General features: G+C 43.5%; 1 protein-coding gene across 3 annotated transcripts in view; it reads left to right on the top strand.

The window, feature by feature from the left end:
* CLPB (ClpB family mitochondrial disaggregase) overlaps nt 1-20,133 on the top strand; it is a 143,259-nt gene that overhangs the window by 51,216 nt on the left and 71,910 nt on the right. For 2 of the 3 annotated variants that reach the window (XM_054440797.2, XM_054440801.2), the window contains 2 exons: nt 5,182-5,285; nt 12,553-12,642. In XM_054440797.2, the coding sequence (XP_054296772.1) occupies nt 5,182-5,285; nt 12,553-12,642 (194 nt within the window). The remainder of the gene's footprint in view (nt 1-5,181; nt 5,286-12,552; nt 12,643-20,133) is intronic. The other variant, XM_054440799.2, reaches the window with a different exon arrangement.

The raw sequence follows: 20,133 nt of genomic DNA, 5'->3' as shown, positions 1-20,133 counted from the left end.
TCCAGCTACCTTGGCCTCCCAAAGTGCTGGGATTATAGGCATGAGCCACTGTGCCCGGCCAGTAAAACAATGTAATAGACATATAATGCATGGAAGGATGTATGTGCATTCAGAGAGAAAGTTTATATATGATTCCATTTTTATAAATAAAAGTATGTATATATCCATTGAAGAAACTGGAAAGATGTTATATATTCTAAGACCTTTTCTTTTGGTTATCTATATTTTCTGTTTTTTTATAGTGAACATGAGCCCTTTTTTATTAGAAGGGAAAAAAATGTATTAGTGGGAATATTACATAAATAGCAGGAAGAAGGGAAGCTAACATATGGAGTCCCTGCTTCTGGTCCTACTCCCTCTTCTCACACAGCCACTGGAGTAATTTTTGTAATTGCAAAGGTTTGGAAGGAAACTTGCCAATCTATAAACAGTAGTTACTCTTGGAATTTGGACTAAGGAGATGCATGTAAGGGGAGACCTTTAATGTTCCCATGTGCTTGAGAAGAATGTGTGTTGTACTGCTGTTGGATGGAATGTTCTGTATAGGTCTGTTATATCCATTTAGTCTAAAGTGTAGTTTAAGTCAGACATTTCCTTACTGGTTTTCTTTCTGGATGACCTGTCCATTGCTGAAAGTAGGATATTGAAGTCCCTACTGTTTCTGTAGTATAGTCTGTCTTTCCCTTCCCATTGATTAATAGTCACTTTATATATTTAGGTGCTGTGATGTTAGGTGCATATATATTTACAATTGTTATAGTCTCTTGATTAATTGACCCCTTTATTATTATATAATGACCTTCTTTGTCTCTTTTTACAGTTTGGACTTAAAGTCTATTTTATTCCATATGAATATCGGTACCTCTGCTCTCTTTTGGTTCCCATTTGCATGCCATATCTTTTTCCGTTCCTTCATATTTAGTCTATGTGTGTCCTTATAGGTAAAGTGAGTCTCTTGTAGGTAACATACAGTAGGGTCTTACTCTTTTTAATCCATTTACATTCAAGGCAATTATTGATCAGTGAGGACTAACTTCTGACGTTTTGTTGTTTTCTGGTTGTTTTGTAGATCCATTGTTCCTCTTCCTCTCTTGCCGTCTTCCTTTGTGATTAGGTGATTTTCTTTAGTAGTATACTTATATTCCTTACTTTTTGCCTTTTATGAATCTACTTTAGGTTTTACTTTGTGGTTACTTTATGCTTTTATTCCATACCCGCCACAAACATATTCTGTATTTTTAGTGTCACAATTTACATATTTTTGTATTATATATCCCTTAACAAATTATTGTAGCTATTATTATTTTTAGCAGTTTTGTATTTTGACCTTAATACTAAAGATAAAAGTGATTTACTTACCACCATTTACAGTATCATAGTATTCTGAATTTAACTATGTACTTACCATTACCAGTGAGGTTTTTGGGGTGTTTTGTTTGTTTGTTTTGAGATAGGGTCTCATTCTGTCACCCAGGCTGGAGTGCAATGGTTGATCTCAGCTCACTACAATCTCTGCCCCCCAAGCTCAAGTGATTTTCCTACCTCAGCCTCCCGAGTATATGAGACTACTGGCATGTGACACGACGCCTGGCTAATGTTTGTATTTGTTTGTCTGTCTGTTTTTGTTAGAGATGGGGTTTCAGCATGTTTCTCAGGCTTCCAGTGAGTTTTATACTTTCTTGTTTTTGTGTTGCTAGTTAGCATCCTTTTCTTTCAACATGAAGCACTCTCCTTAGCATTTCTTATAAATTTATTACCATCAGACCTGTCTAAGAAATATAAGACTTTCTCTGGGAAAGTCTTTATCTTTCCTTGATTTCTGAAGAAGAGTTTTGCTGGATATAGTCTTAGTTGGCAGGTTTTTTTTTCATTCAGCATTTTGAATCTATCATCCCGTTCTCTCCTGGCCTATAAGGTTTATAATGTGAAATCCACTGTTAGCCTTATTGGAAGTCCCTTATATATTACTTGCTTTTTTTCTCTTACTGCTTTCAGAATCCTTCTTTATCTTTAATTTTTTTTTTTTTTTTTGAGACGGGGTCTTGCTCTGTCGCCCAGGCTGGAGTGCAGTGCTGTGATCTTGGCTCACTGCAAGCTCCGCCTCCTGAGTTCACGCCATTCTCCTGCCTCAGCCTCCCAAGTAGCTGGGACTACAGGCGCCCGCCACCATGCCCGGCTAATTTTTTTTTTGTATTTTTTAGTAGAGACGGGGTTTCACTGTGTTAGCCAGGATGGTCTCGATCTCCTGACCTCATGATCTGCCCGCCTCGGCCTCCCAAAGTGCTGGGATTACAGGCGTGAGCCACCGTGCCCAGCCTGTCTTTAATTTTTGATAGTTTGATTATAATATGTCTTGGTGTAGTCTTTTTTGGACTGAATCTTATTGGAAACCATTGGCCTTCCTATTTTCAAATAACTGATTTTTGAGTTCACATATTCTGTCTTCTGCTTGATCAGTTCTGCTGTTGATGCTCTATGTTGCAGTTTCATTTAATTGATTATATTTTTCAGCTCCAGGATTTCTTTTGATGTTTTTAAAAAAAATAATTTCAATCTCTTAAATTTGTTTGGGATATTTATTGTTTTCCCGATTTTGTTCAATTGTTTCTCTATATTTTCTTAATGTTTGCTAAACTTTCTTAAAACAATTATTTTTAATTATTTGTGAGGCAGGTCATGAATATCCATTTCTTTAGGGTTGGTTACTGATCCTTTATTTTGTTCTTTGGGTGGGATCAAGTTTCCCTGATTGTTCTTGATTCTTGTGGCCATGCTTTGGTGTCTGAGCATGTGAAAAAGTAGGAACTTATCCAGGCTTTGCAGATTGGCTTTGCCTGAGAAAGCCCTTCACCATTCAGCCTGTCCAGAGATTCTGGGCAGGCCATCTTGTGTGGTTCATGAATGAGCTTGGTGTTGGAGTCCTTAGGCAGGCTGGCCTGGTGCCTGGGTCAGCAGGTGAGTGGGCCTGGTGCCTGGGTTCTTAGGGTTGAGCTTGGAGCCTGGGCCCACTGGAGTGGACCTACTGATTGGGACCACAGGGGTGGGCTTAGAGCCTGTATCTGCGGGGGCCAGCCTGAAGCCTAAGTGCACAGGGACTGACCTTGGATGGCATGGGCCTTGAGCCTGAATCTGCAGGGAATGGTTAGTCATTGGGATTGACTTGGTGCCTGCATCCATGTGGACGGGCCTGGAGCCTAAGTCCACAGGGGTTAGTCTGGTACTGGGGCAGACTTGGAGCCTGAGTTTATGGGGGTTGGGCCTGGGCCCTGGGTCCACAAGGGCTGGCCTGGAACGTGGGTATACAGGGATAGTCCTGGAGTCTCAGCCCATGGGGGCCAGGCTGTTACTGGCATCTGTTGGAGTAGGTCTGGACCTTGAGTCTGCTGGAGCAGGCCTAGACTTTGGGTTCACTGAAGTCTGCGGCATGGGGACTGGCCTGGAGCCTGGCCTGGCCTATTCCTGGGCTGGCACGGAGCCTGGGTCTGTGGGTGATGGTCTAGAGCCTGGATGTGCAGGTGCTGCCCCAGAGGGTAGGTCTGTGAGGGCTAGCCTGGGTACTAGAGCAATGAGGGCCAGCCTGGGACCTGGGTCCATGGGGGCTATCCTGGAGTCTGGATTTGTGGGAGCCAGCTCAGTACTGGGTCTACTGGGATGGGCCTGGGGGCTGCTAGAGCTGGTCTGGAGTGTGGGGCCACAGGGACTGGTGTGAAACTAAGCAGGCCTAGAGCCTGTGTCCACAGGTGCTGGCCCAGTGCCTAAGGCCAGGGGTACTGACCTGGTGCTAGGGCAGGCCTAAAGCTCTGAGCTGTGTGGACTAACTTGGCTGTGGGCTGGGCTGGAGCCTGGGGTGGACCTGGAGGCTGGGTCTGCTGGTGTAGGCCTGATAACTAAGGCTGTCAGGCCGACCCAGTGCTAGGGCAGACTTGAAGCCTGGATTCATGCGCCAGCCGGTTCTGGGGGGAGTCTAGAGCCCTGGGCCACCAAGGCTGCCCTGGTACTAGGATGGGCCTGGAGATTGAATCTGCAAGGCGGGCCTGAAGCCTGAGTCTGTAGGGGCTGGGCTCGTGTTAAGGTGGGCCCAGAGTCCATGACTGCTGGGGCTGGCCTGGCACTAGGGCCAGAGTCGGGCTGCTAAGGTCAGTCTGGCTAGGAGGCAGATCTGGAGCCTGGGGCTATGGGGTATGGCCTGGCACCAGGGCAAGCCTAGAGGCTTAGTCTGAGGGTATCAGCCCGGAGTTTGGGAGCCTTCCAGGCACTGAGTTTTACTGGAGTGGGCCTGGTTTCAGGGTCCAAGGCAAAGTCCAGCCCTCACTTCCCTCTCCTTCCCCCATGAGTATATGTCTCTCCATGTGTACCGCCTGGAGTTGGGGGAGGGGTGATATGGGTAAGAGGAAACTGTCTTCCTACCCTCTGTAGGTAATCTTTTCTTTACCTCTGTGCTACGCCCAGGTGCTATAATCTCTCATTTGGTTTACTTAGCTCTTGTGAATGTATTTTTGCATGTGGATAATTGTTCAAATTGATGTTTCTGCTGGGGAGCAAGTGCTGGAGAGTCCTGTTCTGATGTCTTGCTGATGCCGTAAGGGCTTTCTTGATCCTGTTTCTTGGTATGCTGCACGTTTCTCCTGTCGTAACCTTTATTACACTTTGAGCTGTAGCTTTATACTTAATTATTGTTTTTCTCAGCAGACTGGCCCTAGCTTCTTGAGGTCACAGACCTCAGCACCTAAAACAGGGACTAGAACATGGTAGGCATTTGATAAGTAATTGTTGGATAAACAGTTTGTATTTTATAATTGTGGAAACTGGGCCTTAGAAAGGTGTTAAGTAACTTGTCCCAAGCTTCTCAGCTGATAAGTTTCAGAGGCTGCTGCCTTTTTTTTTTTTTTTTTTTAAATGAAGTTTCACTATGTTGCCCAAACTGGTCTTGAACTCCCGGACTCAAGTAATTCTCCCAAAGTGCTGGGATTACAGTCATTAGTCACTGCACCCGGCTAAGATCTCCTGTCCCAGTCTTTCCTATCCCTGTCTTTTACACTCCCAGAGTTCATGGTTTTTTTCCCACCGTATCACTCACATGAGCAGAGACAGCTCCAATGCCCAAACATGCTTCCGGATCTGGGTCTGTACCTCCTGGGCCTTTCTTGCTTTTGACACTTCTGTCTTTGTGATTTCTTCTAGTGTGGTACAGGTCCTGCTTGCTGCTGGGGCAGATCCAAACCTTGGAGATGATTTCAGCAGTGTTTACAAGACTGCCAAGGAACAGGGAATCCATTCTTTGGAAGGTAAGTGTGGGCTGTCCTGCTTCTCTGAGAGCTCTCCTCTTGTGGCTTTCATACAGCCTTGCTCTGTGGTGTCAGCTCTACCAGCAACTCAGAGTGACAGCCTGCATGTTCTTTACCTCTGTGGACTCATGGAGACCCCAAAGGGCTTGGAACAGCTGCCTTTCACAGTCCCCTGGCTCTAACTTTATGTCACTTCAAAAGAAGTCTTGGGGAAAGAAATAGAGGCTGATTTCATGACCTAATTGCGGGTAGGAAGTACATTTCAACTGGTGTTTTCCTGAAGTGCTTCAGCCTGGAGAGCCGCAGATGAGTGGACAAAGGAGCAGATTTCAGTAAAATAATTAAGGCAACTGCATGGAATGTGGATTTGTTCGTCTCCTGTTTCCTGCAGACTTACCTTGCCCCATTCCTGCCCCAGAACTAGACAACAGCCTCACTGGATTCCTCAGTCTCAGAAGTCCCTAAATACTACTACTCTGAATACTGCTTTTCCCCCCTCCTAAATGTAAAATGCAATCCTGTCTCTGGGACTGTCCCCTCAACTTACTCTATGATCCAGGACAAACAGTGGACCTTCTCTGTGCTTTGATGTCTATCCTCATAAAATGAGGTCATCATCAGTGCCTCCTCTGGGATGTCTGGGATGTTGTGTTGGTGGTGGTTTGAACTTCAGAATGAAGAGCCTCTGGGATGAGTCTTGGGGATTGAATGTCCAAGGTGGGTGTTTGGGTTTGCACTAGGGCTCGATCATGTGTCTGTTGGAGGGTACCTCAGCAAGTCAGTTTATGTTGTGTCTGGTGAGTACTTCTTCCAAAGTGGGATTGAAAAAAACAGCTGGTTGCTTTGGCTGCGGTCAGAAATGAGTATTTTACATTTGAGCTTTTGTTTATCCACACTGTCGCCACTGCTTTCCCCTTGTCCTGGATCATTCACAGAGGCTGCAATCTCTCTGAGATTGCCAGCAGCAGGGTGGCTGAGCAGTGGCTGCTTTAGTGTTAGCAGTGATGCCAGGAGGACAGACAGCCTCTCTGACTGCCTGAGAGCCAGAATATTGACCTTGGGGGAAATTCAGCCAAGGGGAGCAATGTGCTCAGCCTTCAGAGCTGTAAGGCTGCCAGACTGACGTGGTATGTGGTAACTCAGAGTAGCGGTGTTGTTGCTGCCCCGGGGAGAAGGTTTCTCAAATCAGTGGCATGAGAGGAGTGTCCAAGAGCATTAAGGCATTGCTGCCCAGGTAAAGTGTGAAGTTACCCTCTCCCTTTCCTTCCACCTCTCTAAACCTGGTCCTTCTCTTAAGGCTCCATTGCTAAGGCTAGATCCTCCACAAAGGCTTCCCTGACCTTGACAATAATTGCAACCTGCCCTCAGCTGTTCTTTTGAATGTTCTCTAGATCTTGGCCTCTTGTATGGTTATTTGAACTCTCATCTACCCATATGTCCTTTCTCTCCTCCTCATGTGCAGGCCATGATCTTTGTGTCCTTGGATTCCCCACTGAGCCGGAGGAATTGTGTTTATGTTTTAAACAGAGAATTTCATGAGTACCACCTTGCCCTCTATTTGCAGCCTGATATGTGGGGACTCAGCTTATGGGCTATCCTCTTCTTATTCAGGCACAGCATTGCAGTGCTCAGCTCTGTCTTCAGTTTAGGTGCTGATATGGTTTGGCTGTGTCCCTATTCAAATCTCAACTTGAATTGTATCTCCCAGAATTCCCACATGTTGTGGGAGGGACCTAGGGAGAGGTAATTGAATCATGGGGGCCAGTCTTTCCCATGCTATTCTTGTGATAGTGAGTAAGTCTCATGAGATCTGATGGGTTTACTAGGGGTTTCCCATTTTTGCTTCGTCCTCATTTTTCTCTTGCCGCTGCCATGTAAGAAGTGCCTTTTACCTCCTGCCATGATTCTGAGGCCTCCCCGGCCATGTGGAACTGTAAGTCCAATTAAACCTCTTTTTGTTCCCAGTTTCAGGTATGTCTTTATCAGCATCATGAAAACGAACTAATACAGGTGCTCTCACCAAAAAGCAAGGTGGAGCATTTGTTGAGAGGGCAGGGCCAGGTAGACAGGGGGGATTCTTTTGAGTGCCTTCTTATCTGCTGTCAGGATTCTAGCAGGGATTTTTTTATTTTATAAAACTTTTTTTATTTTATAAACTTTTTTTATTTTATAGAATCTGAGAGCTATGAAGCCATCTAGTCCAACTTCTGCTGTCACACTGATCTCCACGATGTACATTCATGTTTTGTAGCTTTGTATTTTAATGGTAACCTCCAGGGTGATACTCACATTCAACACTGTAGATCAGTAGTCAGCAAACTTTCTAGAAAGAGCCAGATAGTAAACATTTAAGCTTTGTGGGCCAGTTGATCTCAGTTGTGACTACTTACCTTGACCATTGTGATACAGAAGCAGCCACAAACAATACACAAACAAAATGATGTGGATATGTTTCAATAAAACGTTATTTATAAAAACACACAGCAGGCTGGATTTGGCCCAGACGCTGTAGTTTGCCAACCCTGCTCTACATAATTTTTTTTTTGCATTCCTAGTTCAAGGTTACATAATTTCTTTTTCTTTGTTTTTCCTTCCTTCCTTCCTTCCTCTTCCCCTTCCCTTCCCCTTCGCTTCCCTTTCTTTTCTTTTTTCTTTTTTTTTCTTTTTCCTGGTCAACCTCTGGATTATTTTTAACTCTTATGCCAGACAGCCTACATTCTGGGTAGGTAGGTAGATAGGGAGAGATAGACAAAAAAATATTTGAAAAGGCTATCATGTCCCCTTATGAAATAACAATTAAAATATTAACTATCTCTTCTTATTTCATATGATCTGCAAATTTAGTAGTAGGCTTCCTGTGGATTCACTTATTTATTCAAAAGTATTTATTGATCACATTCCTGTATACCAGGTAGTGTTTTAAGCACTGATGAGTTAGACAGACAAGATCCCCTGACGTCATGTTCTTACTTGGATTAAAATGTTTATAAGGACTTTATTAAATACAGAGTCCTAGAGCACATGGTCCGGATAATTTTGATGCATTATTCAGCATTCTCAGGTGTAATTCTACCAGCCTTCATTGTTTTCCATCCTCCATTCCTTTGCTTTGTTCACAAAATTTTAAGAGCTTTTTCCCCATATTTCTTGCTAAAATTAAAATGTTTCTAGCATTTGTCTTATTTTCCTGTCTAATAACCCTTTCCAAAAAAGGAAATCAGGTTATTCTAGCATGTTGATTTATTGTTCTTAGGGAACCCATACTGGTACCCAGTAATTACCAAGTGTTTAAGAACTGTTACAAAGCGCTGGGCACCGTGGCTCACGCCTGTAGTCCCAGCACATTGGGAGGCCGAGGCAAGCAGATCACATGAGGCTAGGAGTTCGAGACCAGCCTGGCCAACATGGCAAAACCCCATTTCTACTAAAAATACAAAACTTAGCAGGGCGTGGTGGCGCATGCCTGTAGTCCCAGCTACTCAGGAGGCTGAGGCACGAGAATCACTTGAACCCGGGAGGCAGAGGTTGCAGTGAGCTGAGATCACGCCACTGCATTACAGCCTGGGTGACAGAGCAAGACCCTGTCTCAAAACAAAAACAAAAACAAACAACTGTTAAATAATAAGAATAACATCCTAGAAGTTTGTCAGGAATCATTAATAAACTCATTGTGGCTTGCAAGATCTCTCTACCTTTTTTTTTTTTTTAATAATTTTAGACTACCTTTGTCCGCCACAGTTTTCTGGCAGCTGGCTTTATTTTCCTGGGTGTATCAGTTTGGATGTGCTCTGCCGTCCAACTTGGTGCACTGAACATTCTGACTTGGACCTGGATAGTGATAGTTCTTTAGAATCTTCTCAGGGCTCTTCTCTCTCATCAGCCTAAGCTTTTGGCTTCGTCTTAACCATGTCTTTCCTTTTTCCATTTAAGGAAACCTCATTTTTTTAGCCATTCAACCAATATATATTGACTGCTAATTGTATGCAAGGCACCATACCCAGCCCTGACTCATTCTCATGGATGAAATAGAAACAAAAGAATCCTGTAGTTCTCTTATTTTTGTATTGGATTGACTTTTGCATGAAAAATTACCTGACTTATAGGGATGGGTAAGGAAGGTAGAGTAAAACAAGAGGTGTAATTGCCTTTCCTTCGCGTGTGTCTAGGCAAATTCACAGGAAGTTCACAAGCTCAGGAAAGTTGGGCAGAACTTTGCTGTTATATTAGACTATGGAGTCAGTGCCAAGTCCATGAAGTTCACTAAATTTCTAATAGATATTTTTGTGGCCCTTGGCCTGCAGTTAGTACTGAAGGAAGGTGTAGTTTGTGGCTTTGGCAGGACCTCTCTAACCTCCAGTGATACATTCCTTTTCTTCCGTATCAGTATTGTTGTGAATATCAAGAGATAAAATATGTGATGTGTGGATTGTAAAGTGCTCTACAGTTGTAATTGCTTATTAGTTTCATTTATGCATAATTCAGCATGTTCTTACCGAGTGTCAGGCACTCTGCCAGTTGCTGGGATTATATAAATGATTATACATAGTCGAGCCCCTCATCAGTGCTCCCAATCATTTACAGAGACAAGCCTGTAAACAAGGAATCACAACGCAGAGTGATAAATGCAATGGTAGCTGCACAAAGTATGTAGGCAGCACTGCTGTAAATAGTGGTGAGCTCTACCTGAGAAGTGAGCAGGCTGGTGTCTGGGAAGTGTCACAGGGTAAGTGACCTTGAATTGGGTCTTAAGGATGAGTTGGAGATTGCCAGGAAGGCTAAGAGGGATGGACCTTCCAGGCAGAGGGAACAGTCTATGCAGAGGTGTTGGGTGGGGGTTAGGGAGTGACAGCAGGTGGAACCATCTGTTGCAGGATTGAGGAGAATAACAAGAAATAAGGCCGGAGAGTGAAGAAGGCTACACATAGGAAGGACCTTGTAAGGCAGTTCTAGGGAGCTCATTCTCTATTCTAAGGCCATTAAAGGATTTTAAGCAGGGCAATGTCGAATTCACACTTGCATTTTAGATGGACCATTCTGACAGGGTGGAGGAGGAATTGGAGGGGAAAGGTTAGCAATGGTTCTTGACTTTTTAGGGATAATGGACTCCTTTGGGAATCTGTAAGAAGCTATGCTCCTGTCCTCCAAAAATACATTTAAAGTATCTGGAGATTCCTAAAGGTGATCTTTGGGAATAGAGTAAATAGATATTAACAGAATATTAGAAGATTGAGTACTCAGTGGATTGTGAGAATTGATGGAAAAGGAGGTATGCATGGTGACACCTCAGTTTCCAATTTGAGGGAATAGTTAGATATGTGGGTCTGGAGAGCTCAAAGGAGTAGTTTGGCAGGAGATAGGGATTTAGGAGTATTTTCCATTTCCTTGGGAGTTAAAACAATGGATGTGACCGAAATTGCCCAAAGAAAGGATTTAAAGTGAGGGGGTGGTAGGAGGACAAGTCCTTTACTCAGGATACCAGCATTTAAGGTGTGAGCAGGAAAAAGGATCCAGGCAAGAAAACTAAAGGGTATCAAAGATGCTTTGTATTTGTTTTACCTGCTAAGAACAGACACAGCCTAGGGAGGAAAGAAACTTCTTTGCCATCCTTGCTGAGACTTTGTCTTTGGTTATGCCATTCCTAGTGACACTCTTCTCCCGTGTCATGTGAGCTTTTGCTCTTTAGCAAGAAGCCTACTTAGCTGGGTCCACTTTTGTCAAAGTTGGTGTTTCTGGGTAGAGGGCAGTCTTACTGGTTCAGGTAACCCAAGGATGCTTGGTATGGAAATCTTGTTGGCCTGATTGTTCTTTGCTTTCCCTCCAGCCCTCAGAGTGGCATCTTCAGAGGCACATTGGTGTCCTAGAGAAAGATTGGGCTTCAATACCAGATATCTGAATGATTCATCTAAGCTCTATTACTAGATGTGTGATCTTGAGTAAATGACTTAAAGTCTCTGAATTTCAATTTTCTCATCTGTAACATAGTAACAACAATACCCATCTTATAGGGTTGTTAGGATGATTAGAGATAATCATATATATTTAAAGCACAGTGACATTTAATGAAGAATTTCTCTATGGAGGTGGGTTTTGGCAAAGTGTAAAGCAGGAAGCCTGCCTAGGAGGTACTGAGCAACTCACCACTCAAGGGGTACTAACAGCTGAGATGTCTGCCCATCATGGATTCTGCAAAGGGGATTCTTGCCATGGGTCATTGGATTATCTGGCCTCCCATGCCCCTGTCAGCCATGTGATTTCTAATGTTCTATAAGCTCTAGGCTCACTATCAGAGCAAGTAATATTCTTTTTTTTTTTTTTTTTTTTTGAGACAGAGTTTCGTTCTTGTTACCCAGGCTGGAGTGCAATGACATGATCTCGGCTCACTGTAACCTCTGCCTCCTGGGTTCAGGCGATTCTCCTGCCTCAGCCTCCCAAGTAACTGGGATTACTGGCGCCACCACCATGCCCGGCTAATTTTTATTTTTATTTTACTAATACTTTTAGTAGAGATGGAGTTTCCCCGTGTTGGCCAGGCTGGTCATTAACTCCAGACCTCAGGTGATCCACCCACCTTGGCCTCCCAAAGTGCTGGCATTACAGGGGTAAGCCACTGCACCCAATGTGATATTCTTGAAAGAAGTGGGATTTGAGTTGGGCTTTGGAGGATGAAGAGGATGGGGAAAAATAAAAAAGCAGAGGGCACAGCTTAGAATGTCTGTGAGATGGAATAAATGTAGAGAGAAGTACGAGGATCATGGCTGTTCCTTTGCCAACCTATTCCCTGATCTCGACCACATTCCATTCAGTGCCTTGAGCCCTACCCATGCCCACTCCAGGAGTGTTCCACTTGTGGCTGGCTGATGGGTGGGGGCCCTAATCCTCAGATGGAGGAGATAATAAATTAGTGGTAACAGTAAACAAGTCGCCCAGCCGGGGATGCCGCTGGCTGCTTATAAGTAACTGTTATAAACATTGGGTGTCTGGGGCTGTCAGAAATGCAAGCAAGCATTTTGAGTGCCTCTCATATGTACAATTAAAACAATAAAACACGGCAGAAATGCAGCCAGAGCAGGCTATAAATCAGTTTCTCTTCTCAGCTCCAAGTGGCAGCTGAATAAAGATGAGTGGGGCAGAAGCTGGGTTGGCATAGGGCCCTTCTGGGGGTAGAGGGCTTGGAATAACCCCACCAGCCTGAGTGCCCCTTCCCACAGCTCCAGGGCCTGCAGGACCTGGCCTGCTCCAGCTGACCTCCCCATCTCTGTGTCTTCAGATGGGGGACAGGATGGTGCAAGCCGGCACATCACAAACCAGTGGACAAGTGCCCTGGAGTTCAGGAGATGGCTAGGACTCCCCGCTGGCGGTAATGGAACTGCTCTGTATAATATTTCTCCCCCTCCCCAGGACATGCCAAGGATGGTCTCATCTGACTATCTCTTTTACTCAGTATAAGTTAACTACCCAGCACCCACTGTGTGCCCAGCCTAACCCAAGCATAGCAGAGAGAATGCATGCTCTTGGAGAGCAAAAACTCAGATGAGAATAATAAGGCTCCCAAGGAAATAAGAATCCCCTAGAGAGCTTGTTAAAACACAGGTTCCTGGACCCTACCCTCAGAGATTCTGATTGAGTATGTCTGGCGTGGGACCCGAGGTTTTGCATTTCTAATAATAGGCTCCTACCCTTTGGGAAGCATGATCTAGACTACAGGTATTAGTTGTGGTGTTGTGCTTGAACTGCTTAAAAAACTTATCTGGGCCTTCGCCTCCGTACCAGAGATCTTATTTTGCCACTTTAAGCTTCACTCCTAGAGAGGCTATGTGTTTAAGCCATGGTATTATATGTGTGCAGAACACTTAATAGCTCTGACACCTGGAGCAATTTTCTATATCTGCCAGAGGCATTGTCTCCTTATTTGTAAAATAAAGGTTATTGGGAGGCAGTATAGTACATTTACCCCTAACCTAAACCCTAGAATGTAAACCTGTGTTTCTACATCCTCCTCCGATTATATTCTTAACGGAATGTCAGTCTTTGACACGGCCTTCCAAATGCTTTTCTCTGGTAGCAAACTATTACCCTCAAAGAGCCAAATATTATTTAGAGTCCAAGGAATGGCTTAGCCATTACCTAACTTTGTGACCTTGGCAATTCTTTTTCACTCTGAGCTTGATTTTCGCATCTGTAGAGAATAATATTTCCTACACCATAGGCTTATTTTAAGGCCCAAATTGGAGTACTTATGAAAGCGCTTGAGAAAATACAAGGCATTGTGCAAATGTAAGATGCTCGCAAGAACAATAATTAGTAATAATAAAGATGTAAGACATTACCAGGACAATATTTGACAAAGGGTCCAGTCAGAGGTACAGATAACAAGGACTATCAGAGCTCAGAGAAGAGAATCTTTGGCTGAAGAAGTCAAGGAAATAAAATGACATTTGAGCCTCAGAGTATAGGAAGGTTTTGGACAGCTGTATGGAGGGTTGACAGGTGAGTGCAATTGAATGTGAGTAGAGAAGGGGTGTGCTGTATTCAAAACATAGAGTGGTCGAGCGTGGTGGCTCATGCCTATAATCCCAAGACTTTGGGAGGCTGAAGCAGGAGGACTGCTTGAGCCCAGGAGTTCAAGACCAGCCTGGGCAACATTGTGAGACCCCATCTCTACACAACTTTATTTTATTTTATTTTATTTTTGAGACAGAGTCTTGCTGTGTTGCCCAGGCTGGAGTACAGTGAGTGGCATGATCTCAGCTCTCTGCAACCTCCGCCTCCTGGGTTCAAGCAATTCCTATACCTCAGCCTCCTGAGTAGTTGGGATTACAGGCAAGTGCCACCATGCCTGGCAAATTTTTTGATTTTAGTAGAGACAGGGTTTCACCATGTTGCCCAGGCTGGTCTTGAACTCCTGAGCTCAGGCAATCTGCCCACCTTGGCCTCCCAAAGTGCCAGGATTAGTAATGAGCCACCACGCCCTGCCCAATATATATATATTTTAATTAGCCAGGTGTAGTGGGTTGTGCCTGTGGTCCCAGCTACTCAGGAGGCTGAGACAGGAGGATTGCCTGAGCCCAGGAGGTCAAGGCTGCCATAAGCCATGATCACGCCACTGCACTCCAGCCTGGGTGACAGAGCAAGACCCTGTCTCAAAAAACAAAAAAACCACTCAGATATGAGAAACAGAAAAATTATGTTTCACTCTGATAGGTGAACATGTTAGGGTGAAGCAGGGACACAGCAGAAGATTCATCTTAGAGAGTAATGAGCAATAAAGATGCAACATTAGTAGAATAGGACCAGATCAAGACTCTTGGACTTTATCCTTTAGACAGAGAAGAGCCTTGAAGGTCCTAAAGGAGAGGGCACTGCAGGAACTGATTCCTTCCAGGGTAGAGAAGCAGAGGGAGGTGATAATGAGATGACGATGATGATGATAGCTGCAAGGATTGCAGATAATATTGATTGATACTTACTTTGTATTCACAGTAACCCTATGATGCAGATACTAAAGGAAACTAAGGCAGAGTGAGGATGTCAAATGCCAGCAGAACTGCCTCCTGCTCTTGTATAAGACCCAGCAACCATATCAGCCTGCATGTGCCCCCAGCTTAGTCAGCTCAGATCTCTGGCTTGTCCAAAGGCTTGGGAGAATCTGCCAGGCCAAAAGCTGTGTGGGCAATTTATTATTTTTAATAATGTCACAGCCCCTTCCTCATCCTTGTCCAGGCTCACTCAGAGCCTTGTCACACTCCATGGCCAATGTTTCTACATGTCATTTCTCCATAGTGCTGGTTCTGGCCACCGTAGAGTTACCAGGATACATTTTGGCCACCTGCATGATTAAATGAATCAGCCAGTTAGGTTAATTACTTCCATCCTTTTAGCCCTCCAAACTGTGTGTGTGTGTGTGTGTGTCTGTGTCTGTCTGTGTCCTAGAAGAGAGAGATAGACTAGTTGACATGTTTTATTAAACAGAATAAATTTGATGCATTTATAAAAATAAGAAAAAATAAGATTGGGTGGCAAAGAGCTAGTCTTATGATTTTTAACTGATTTACATATTTTGTGTATAAATATTTTTTCATCAAAAGTTCCAAATCAGGGACGGGTCCCACACACCACACAAAATATATTAGAGACATTTATATGGATAGCAGGAAGGGAGACAGAGGGCTGAAATTTTCCAGGCACCTAGTGATTGATAGGGGCTGAGGCTCCCCCTGACGCTTTATTGAGTTTCCGATGATTATCTCTCGCTGAGACATTTTTTACAGATGACGGTCGAGCTGTCACAATGGACCATGGGGGAAAAAAACCCAACAATAATAACACTTTAATCTTTTTACTGCACTGCTCCCTAGTATCTCAGATTCATCTTCCCTGACGCACGCAGTTCATTATTCTGCCCCTCCCTGGATGGGAAATAAAGGAAAATAAATATATATGTAGACACACTTACCCACATACATACACACACACAGACTATATAAAAGAGACCACCTCAGAACCAGAGAGGGGCAGAATTTATTGTTCTTTTTGCAAGTGTTGAGGTTTATTAGTAGAGATGCTGGGTTGGCTTGGAATTGGCTATTAATTACAGCATTTTGTATTTGTTTTTTATTGCGAGTTTTTAACATCTTGAAGAAAAGGCAGAGGAGAGGCAAGCAGGTGTAGAGATGGGGAACACAGAGGGACCAAGTTTGACCAACCAAGTAGCATAGCTGCCGAGAGGCAAAGAGCTGCCACCTTCTTCTTGTTGCCATCCCTGCCCCAGAGGATCCCTGGAGCTCAAAGAATACTGCTTTGGATAGGATGGGGGTGGGGGAGGAGGGGGAAGAGGGTGACCTCAGGGTACTTATAGGACAAATCTAAGGGAATCTAGATACTTGTGAGCATGTCACTACTCTGAGAATTAGGAGAGGTGGGAAGTAGAGGAGGTTAAAACAGAGTTTTTATGGGTCTGTAGATAACCGACTAACAGATTCTTAAGAGTTTGCCCCACGTTATGAATTTGGTGATGTGAAGGTGAGATGTGGGCTCTGGAAAGCACCCCCTGGGTCTGCACTAAAAAGAAGGGTCCTGAGCCAGAGAGGATGCCGCACTGACTGTCATGGCCACAGGCAGGGACAATAGCCTGTCTTCTTCAAGTTCCTTGCCATCCTTCCTGGTCTGCCCCTTCCCTTTCATGGATGTGAGAGAAAATGTGCTTGGGGGTCCCTGTGGGAAGGCTGCCCTTGAGGTGTCTCCAGTGGAATAAGTGTTGACCCAGTCTTTAATTCATCAGCTCTATTCTGAGCCCCCATGCTACACTAGGATGGGGTGATAATGAGGTGAGGTCCTATTCCTAAGGAGAAAACTTCCAGTCCATGGGCAGAAAGCATGATGTCTGTGAGAACCATTTTCAAGTAGGGGATGGTCCTCCAGCCATCAGCCAGCCTAGGTGACCATGAGTGCCTTCTCCATATAAAGGATAAAGACATGTTGAAGACACAGTGTCTGTCCATCAAGAACCTGTTTCCTGCCTGAGGAAGCTTAACATCCATTCACTAAAGAAGTGTTTATTAAGCAACCTGCCATACTTAAGAGAATATACATGAAACAATCTGAGAACACACAAGACTATGTAAAAGGAAATGTTTACTGATTTGATGTAAACAGAAGGCATAGAGGAAAGGGAGATCAGTGAAAATCAAGATGCTTGAATTGTAAAGTGTGGGTAAAATGTGCATAAATAAGAGAAAGCATAATAAAGCCATGTAATCACTTAGAGAAAAAGAGTTACAAGCCTTGGAGTTGAACTTTCCAGCTCAGTCAGTGACTGCCAGTGTGACTTTATAAGATACATAACTTCTCTAAGTGTCAGTTTCTTCATTTAATGAATAGGAATAATAATATAACAGCCTAGTAGGGTTCTCATGAGAATAGTCGTAAAGTTCCTGGCACAGTACCTGGGCACATAGTGAGTGTTCAATAAATGGAACCATTATTTTGTTACTGTTCTGTTGTATATTTAGTTGTCTGAGTATTGGAGGAAGACTCTTAGTCTTGGGATGTTAGCCTTCAGGACTCACCTGTGACTCTCCACTAGCATGAAATGGGCTGCCTGGAATGAGCTTGACATATTCTACAGTGTTAGTGTTAGAGGTGATTCTAGCCAGTATTGGAATGACAGGAAGAGGAAAGGGTACAATAATAAATTTATTACCATTTATTGAGTCCTTACTACATGCCAGGCAATATGCTCATCTTCTTACATATATTTTTGAACCTAACAGCTTTATTAAGATTTAATTTACATACTATACAATTCACCATTTGTTTTTATGGAGTGTGAATTATATATCAGTAAAAAAAGAAAGAAAATGATACAAGAGCTTAAAATAGAAAAGCTTCTCTTCCTCTCCACTCACACCTCACTAGAATTCCTACCTCATTTCTTTTTTTTTTTAATTTTGTATCAAATCTATTTTTATTTCAACTTTTCTTTTAGATTCAGGGGCTACATGTGCAGGTTTGTTACCTGGGTATATTGCATGATGCTGGGGTGTGGTGTATAATTGATCCCATCACCCAGGTACTACGCATAGTATCCAATAGTTTATCAACCCTTGCCCCCCTTCATCCCTCCCTGCTCTAAGAGTTCCTGGTGTCTATTGTTGCCATCCAACAGGGTACTTATGTCCACGAGTACCCATTGTTTAGCTTCCACTTGTAAGTGAGAACATGTAGCCTGGGCACAGTGGCTCACACCTGTAATCCCAGCACTTTGGGAGAACATGCAGGCTGGACACAGTGGCTCATGCCTGTAATCCCAGCACTTTGGTAGGCCAAAGCAGGCGAATCACTTGAGGCCAGGAGTTCAAGACCAGCCTGGCCAACATGGCGAAACCCCAACTCTACTAAAAATACAAAAATTACCCGGGTGTGGTGGCGTGCGCCTGTAGTCCCAGCTACTCGGGAGGCTGAGGCACAAGAATCACTTGAATCCAGGAGGCAGAGGTTGCAGTGAGCCTAGATTGTGTCACTGCACTCCAGCCTGGGCAACAGAGAGAGAGACTCCATCTCAAAAAAAAATAATAAGTGAGAACATGCAGTATTTGGTTTTCTGTTCTTGTGTTAATTTACTTAGGATGATGGCTTCTAGCTGCATCCATGTTGTTGCAAAGGACATGATTTCATTCTTTTTTATGGCTGTGTAGTATTCCATGTAGTATCCCATGGTATAGTACCATGTTTTCCTTATTCCATCCACCACTGATGGGCACCTAGATTGATTCTGTGTCTTTGCTATCGTGAATAGTGCTGTGATGAACATATGAGTGCATGTTTCTTTTTGGTAGAACGATTTGTTTTCTTTTGGATATATACCCAGTAATGAGATTTCTGGGTTGAATGGTAGTTCTAAGTTCTCTGAGAAATCTCCAAACAGCTTTCCACAGTGGCTGAACTAATTTACATTCCCTCCAACAGTGTATAAGCATTCTCTTTTCTCTACAGCCTCACCAATAAGAGCCATTCTGACTGGTGCGAGATGGTATCTCATTGTGGGTTTGATTTGCATTTCTCTGATGATTAATGATGTTGAACATTTTTTCATGTTTGTTGGTTGCTTGTATATCTTCTTTTGAGAAATGTCCTTGTGTTTTGCCCATTTTTTAAATGGGATTTGTTTTTTGCTTGTTGAGTTGTTTAAATTCCTTATAGATTCTTGGCCAGGTGCAGTGGTTCACACCTGTAATCCCAGCACTTTGGGAGGCTGAGGCAGGTGGATCACCCATGGTCAGAAGTTCAAGACCAGCCTGGCCAACATGGTGAAACCCTGTTTTAGAAAACAGGGTTTTCTAAAAATACAAAAATTAGCCGGATGTGGTGGTGCACACCTGTAATCCCAGCTATGTGGGAGGCTGACGCAGAAGAATCGCTTGAGCCTGGGAGGCAGAAGTTGCAGTGAGCCAAGGTCACGCCATTGTACCCAGCCTGGGTGACAAAATGAGACTCCATCTCAAAACAAAACAAAACAAAAGACCCACATAAGTTCCTTATAGATTCTGGATATTAGACCAGTGTCAGATGCATAGTTTGCAAAAATATTTTCTCCCATTCTATAAGTTGTCTGTTTACTCTGTTGATAGTTTGTTTTGCTGTGCAGAAGCTCTTTCATTTAATTAGGCACTATTTGTCAATTTTTGTTCTTGTCGTAGTTGCTTTTGAGGACCTAGTAATAAATTCTTTGCCAAGGCTGATGTCCTGAAGGGTATTTCCTAGGTTTTCTTCTAGGATTTTTATAGTTTTAGGTTTTACACTTAAATCTTTAATCCATCTTGAGTTTATTTTTGTATATGGTGAGAGGTAGAGGTCCAGCTTCATTCTTCTGCATGTGGATAGCCAGTTATCTCAGCGCCATTTGTTGAACAGGGAGTCCTTTCCCCATTGCTTATATTTGTTGACCTTGTTGAAGATCAGTTGGGTATAGGTGTGTGGCTTCATTTCTGGGTTCTCTATTCTCTTCCATTGGTCTATGTGTCTGTTTTTGCACAGTGCCATGCTGTTTTGGTCACTATAGCCTTGTAGTATAGTTTGAAGTCAGGTAGTCTGATACCTTTGGCTTTGTTCTTTTTGCTTAGGATTGCTTTGACTGTTTGGACTCTTTTTGGTTCTATATGCACTTCACCATTTACAGTATATAACTCAATGGTTTATATAGTATATTCACAAGAGTTGTGCAAACTATCATGACAATCAATTTTAGGACATTTTTATCACTCCATAAAGAGACCTCATATTCATTATCAGTCACTCTCCATTTCTCCTCAACTATTCCCAGCTCCTGGCAACCACTAATTTACTTTCTGTC

The sequence above is a fragment of the Pongo pygmaeus genome, chromosome 9, assembly GCF_028885625.2.
Source record: "Pongo pygmaeus isolate AG05252 chromosome 9, NHGRI_mPonPyg2-v2.0_pri, whole genome shotgun sequence".
Lineage (NCBI taxonomy): Eukaryota > Metazoa > Chordata > Mammalia > Primates > Hominidae > Pongo > Pongo pygmaeus.
This window is presented reverse-complemented; position numbering and strand designations above follow the sequence as displayed.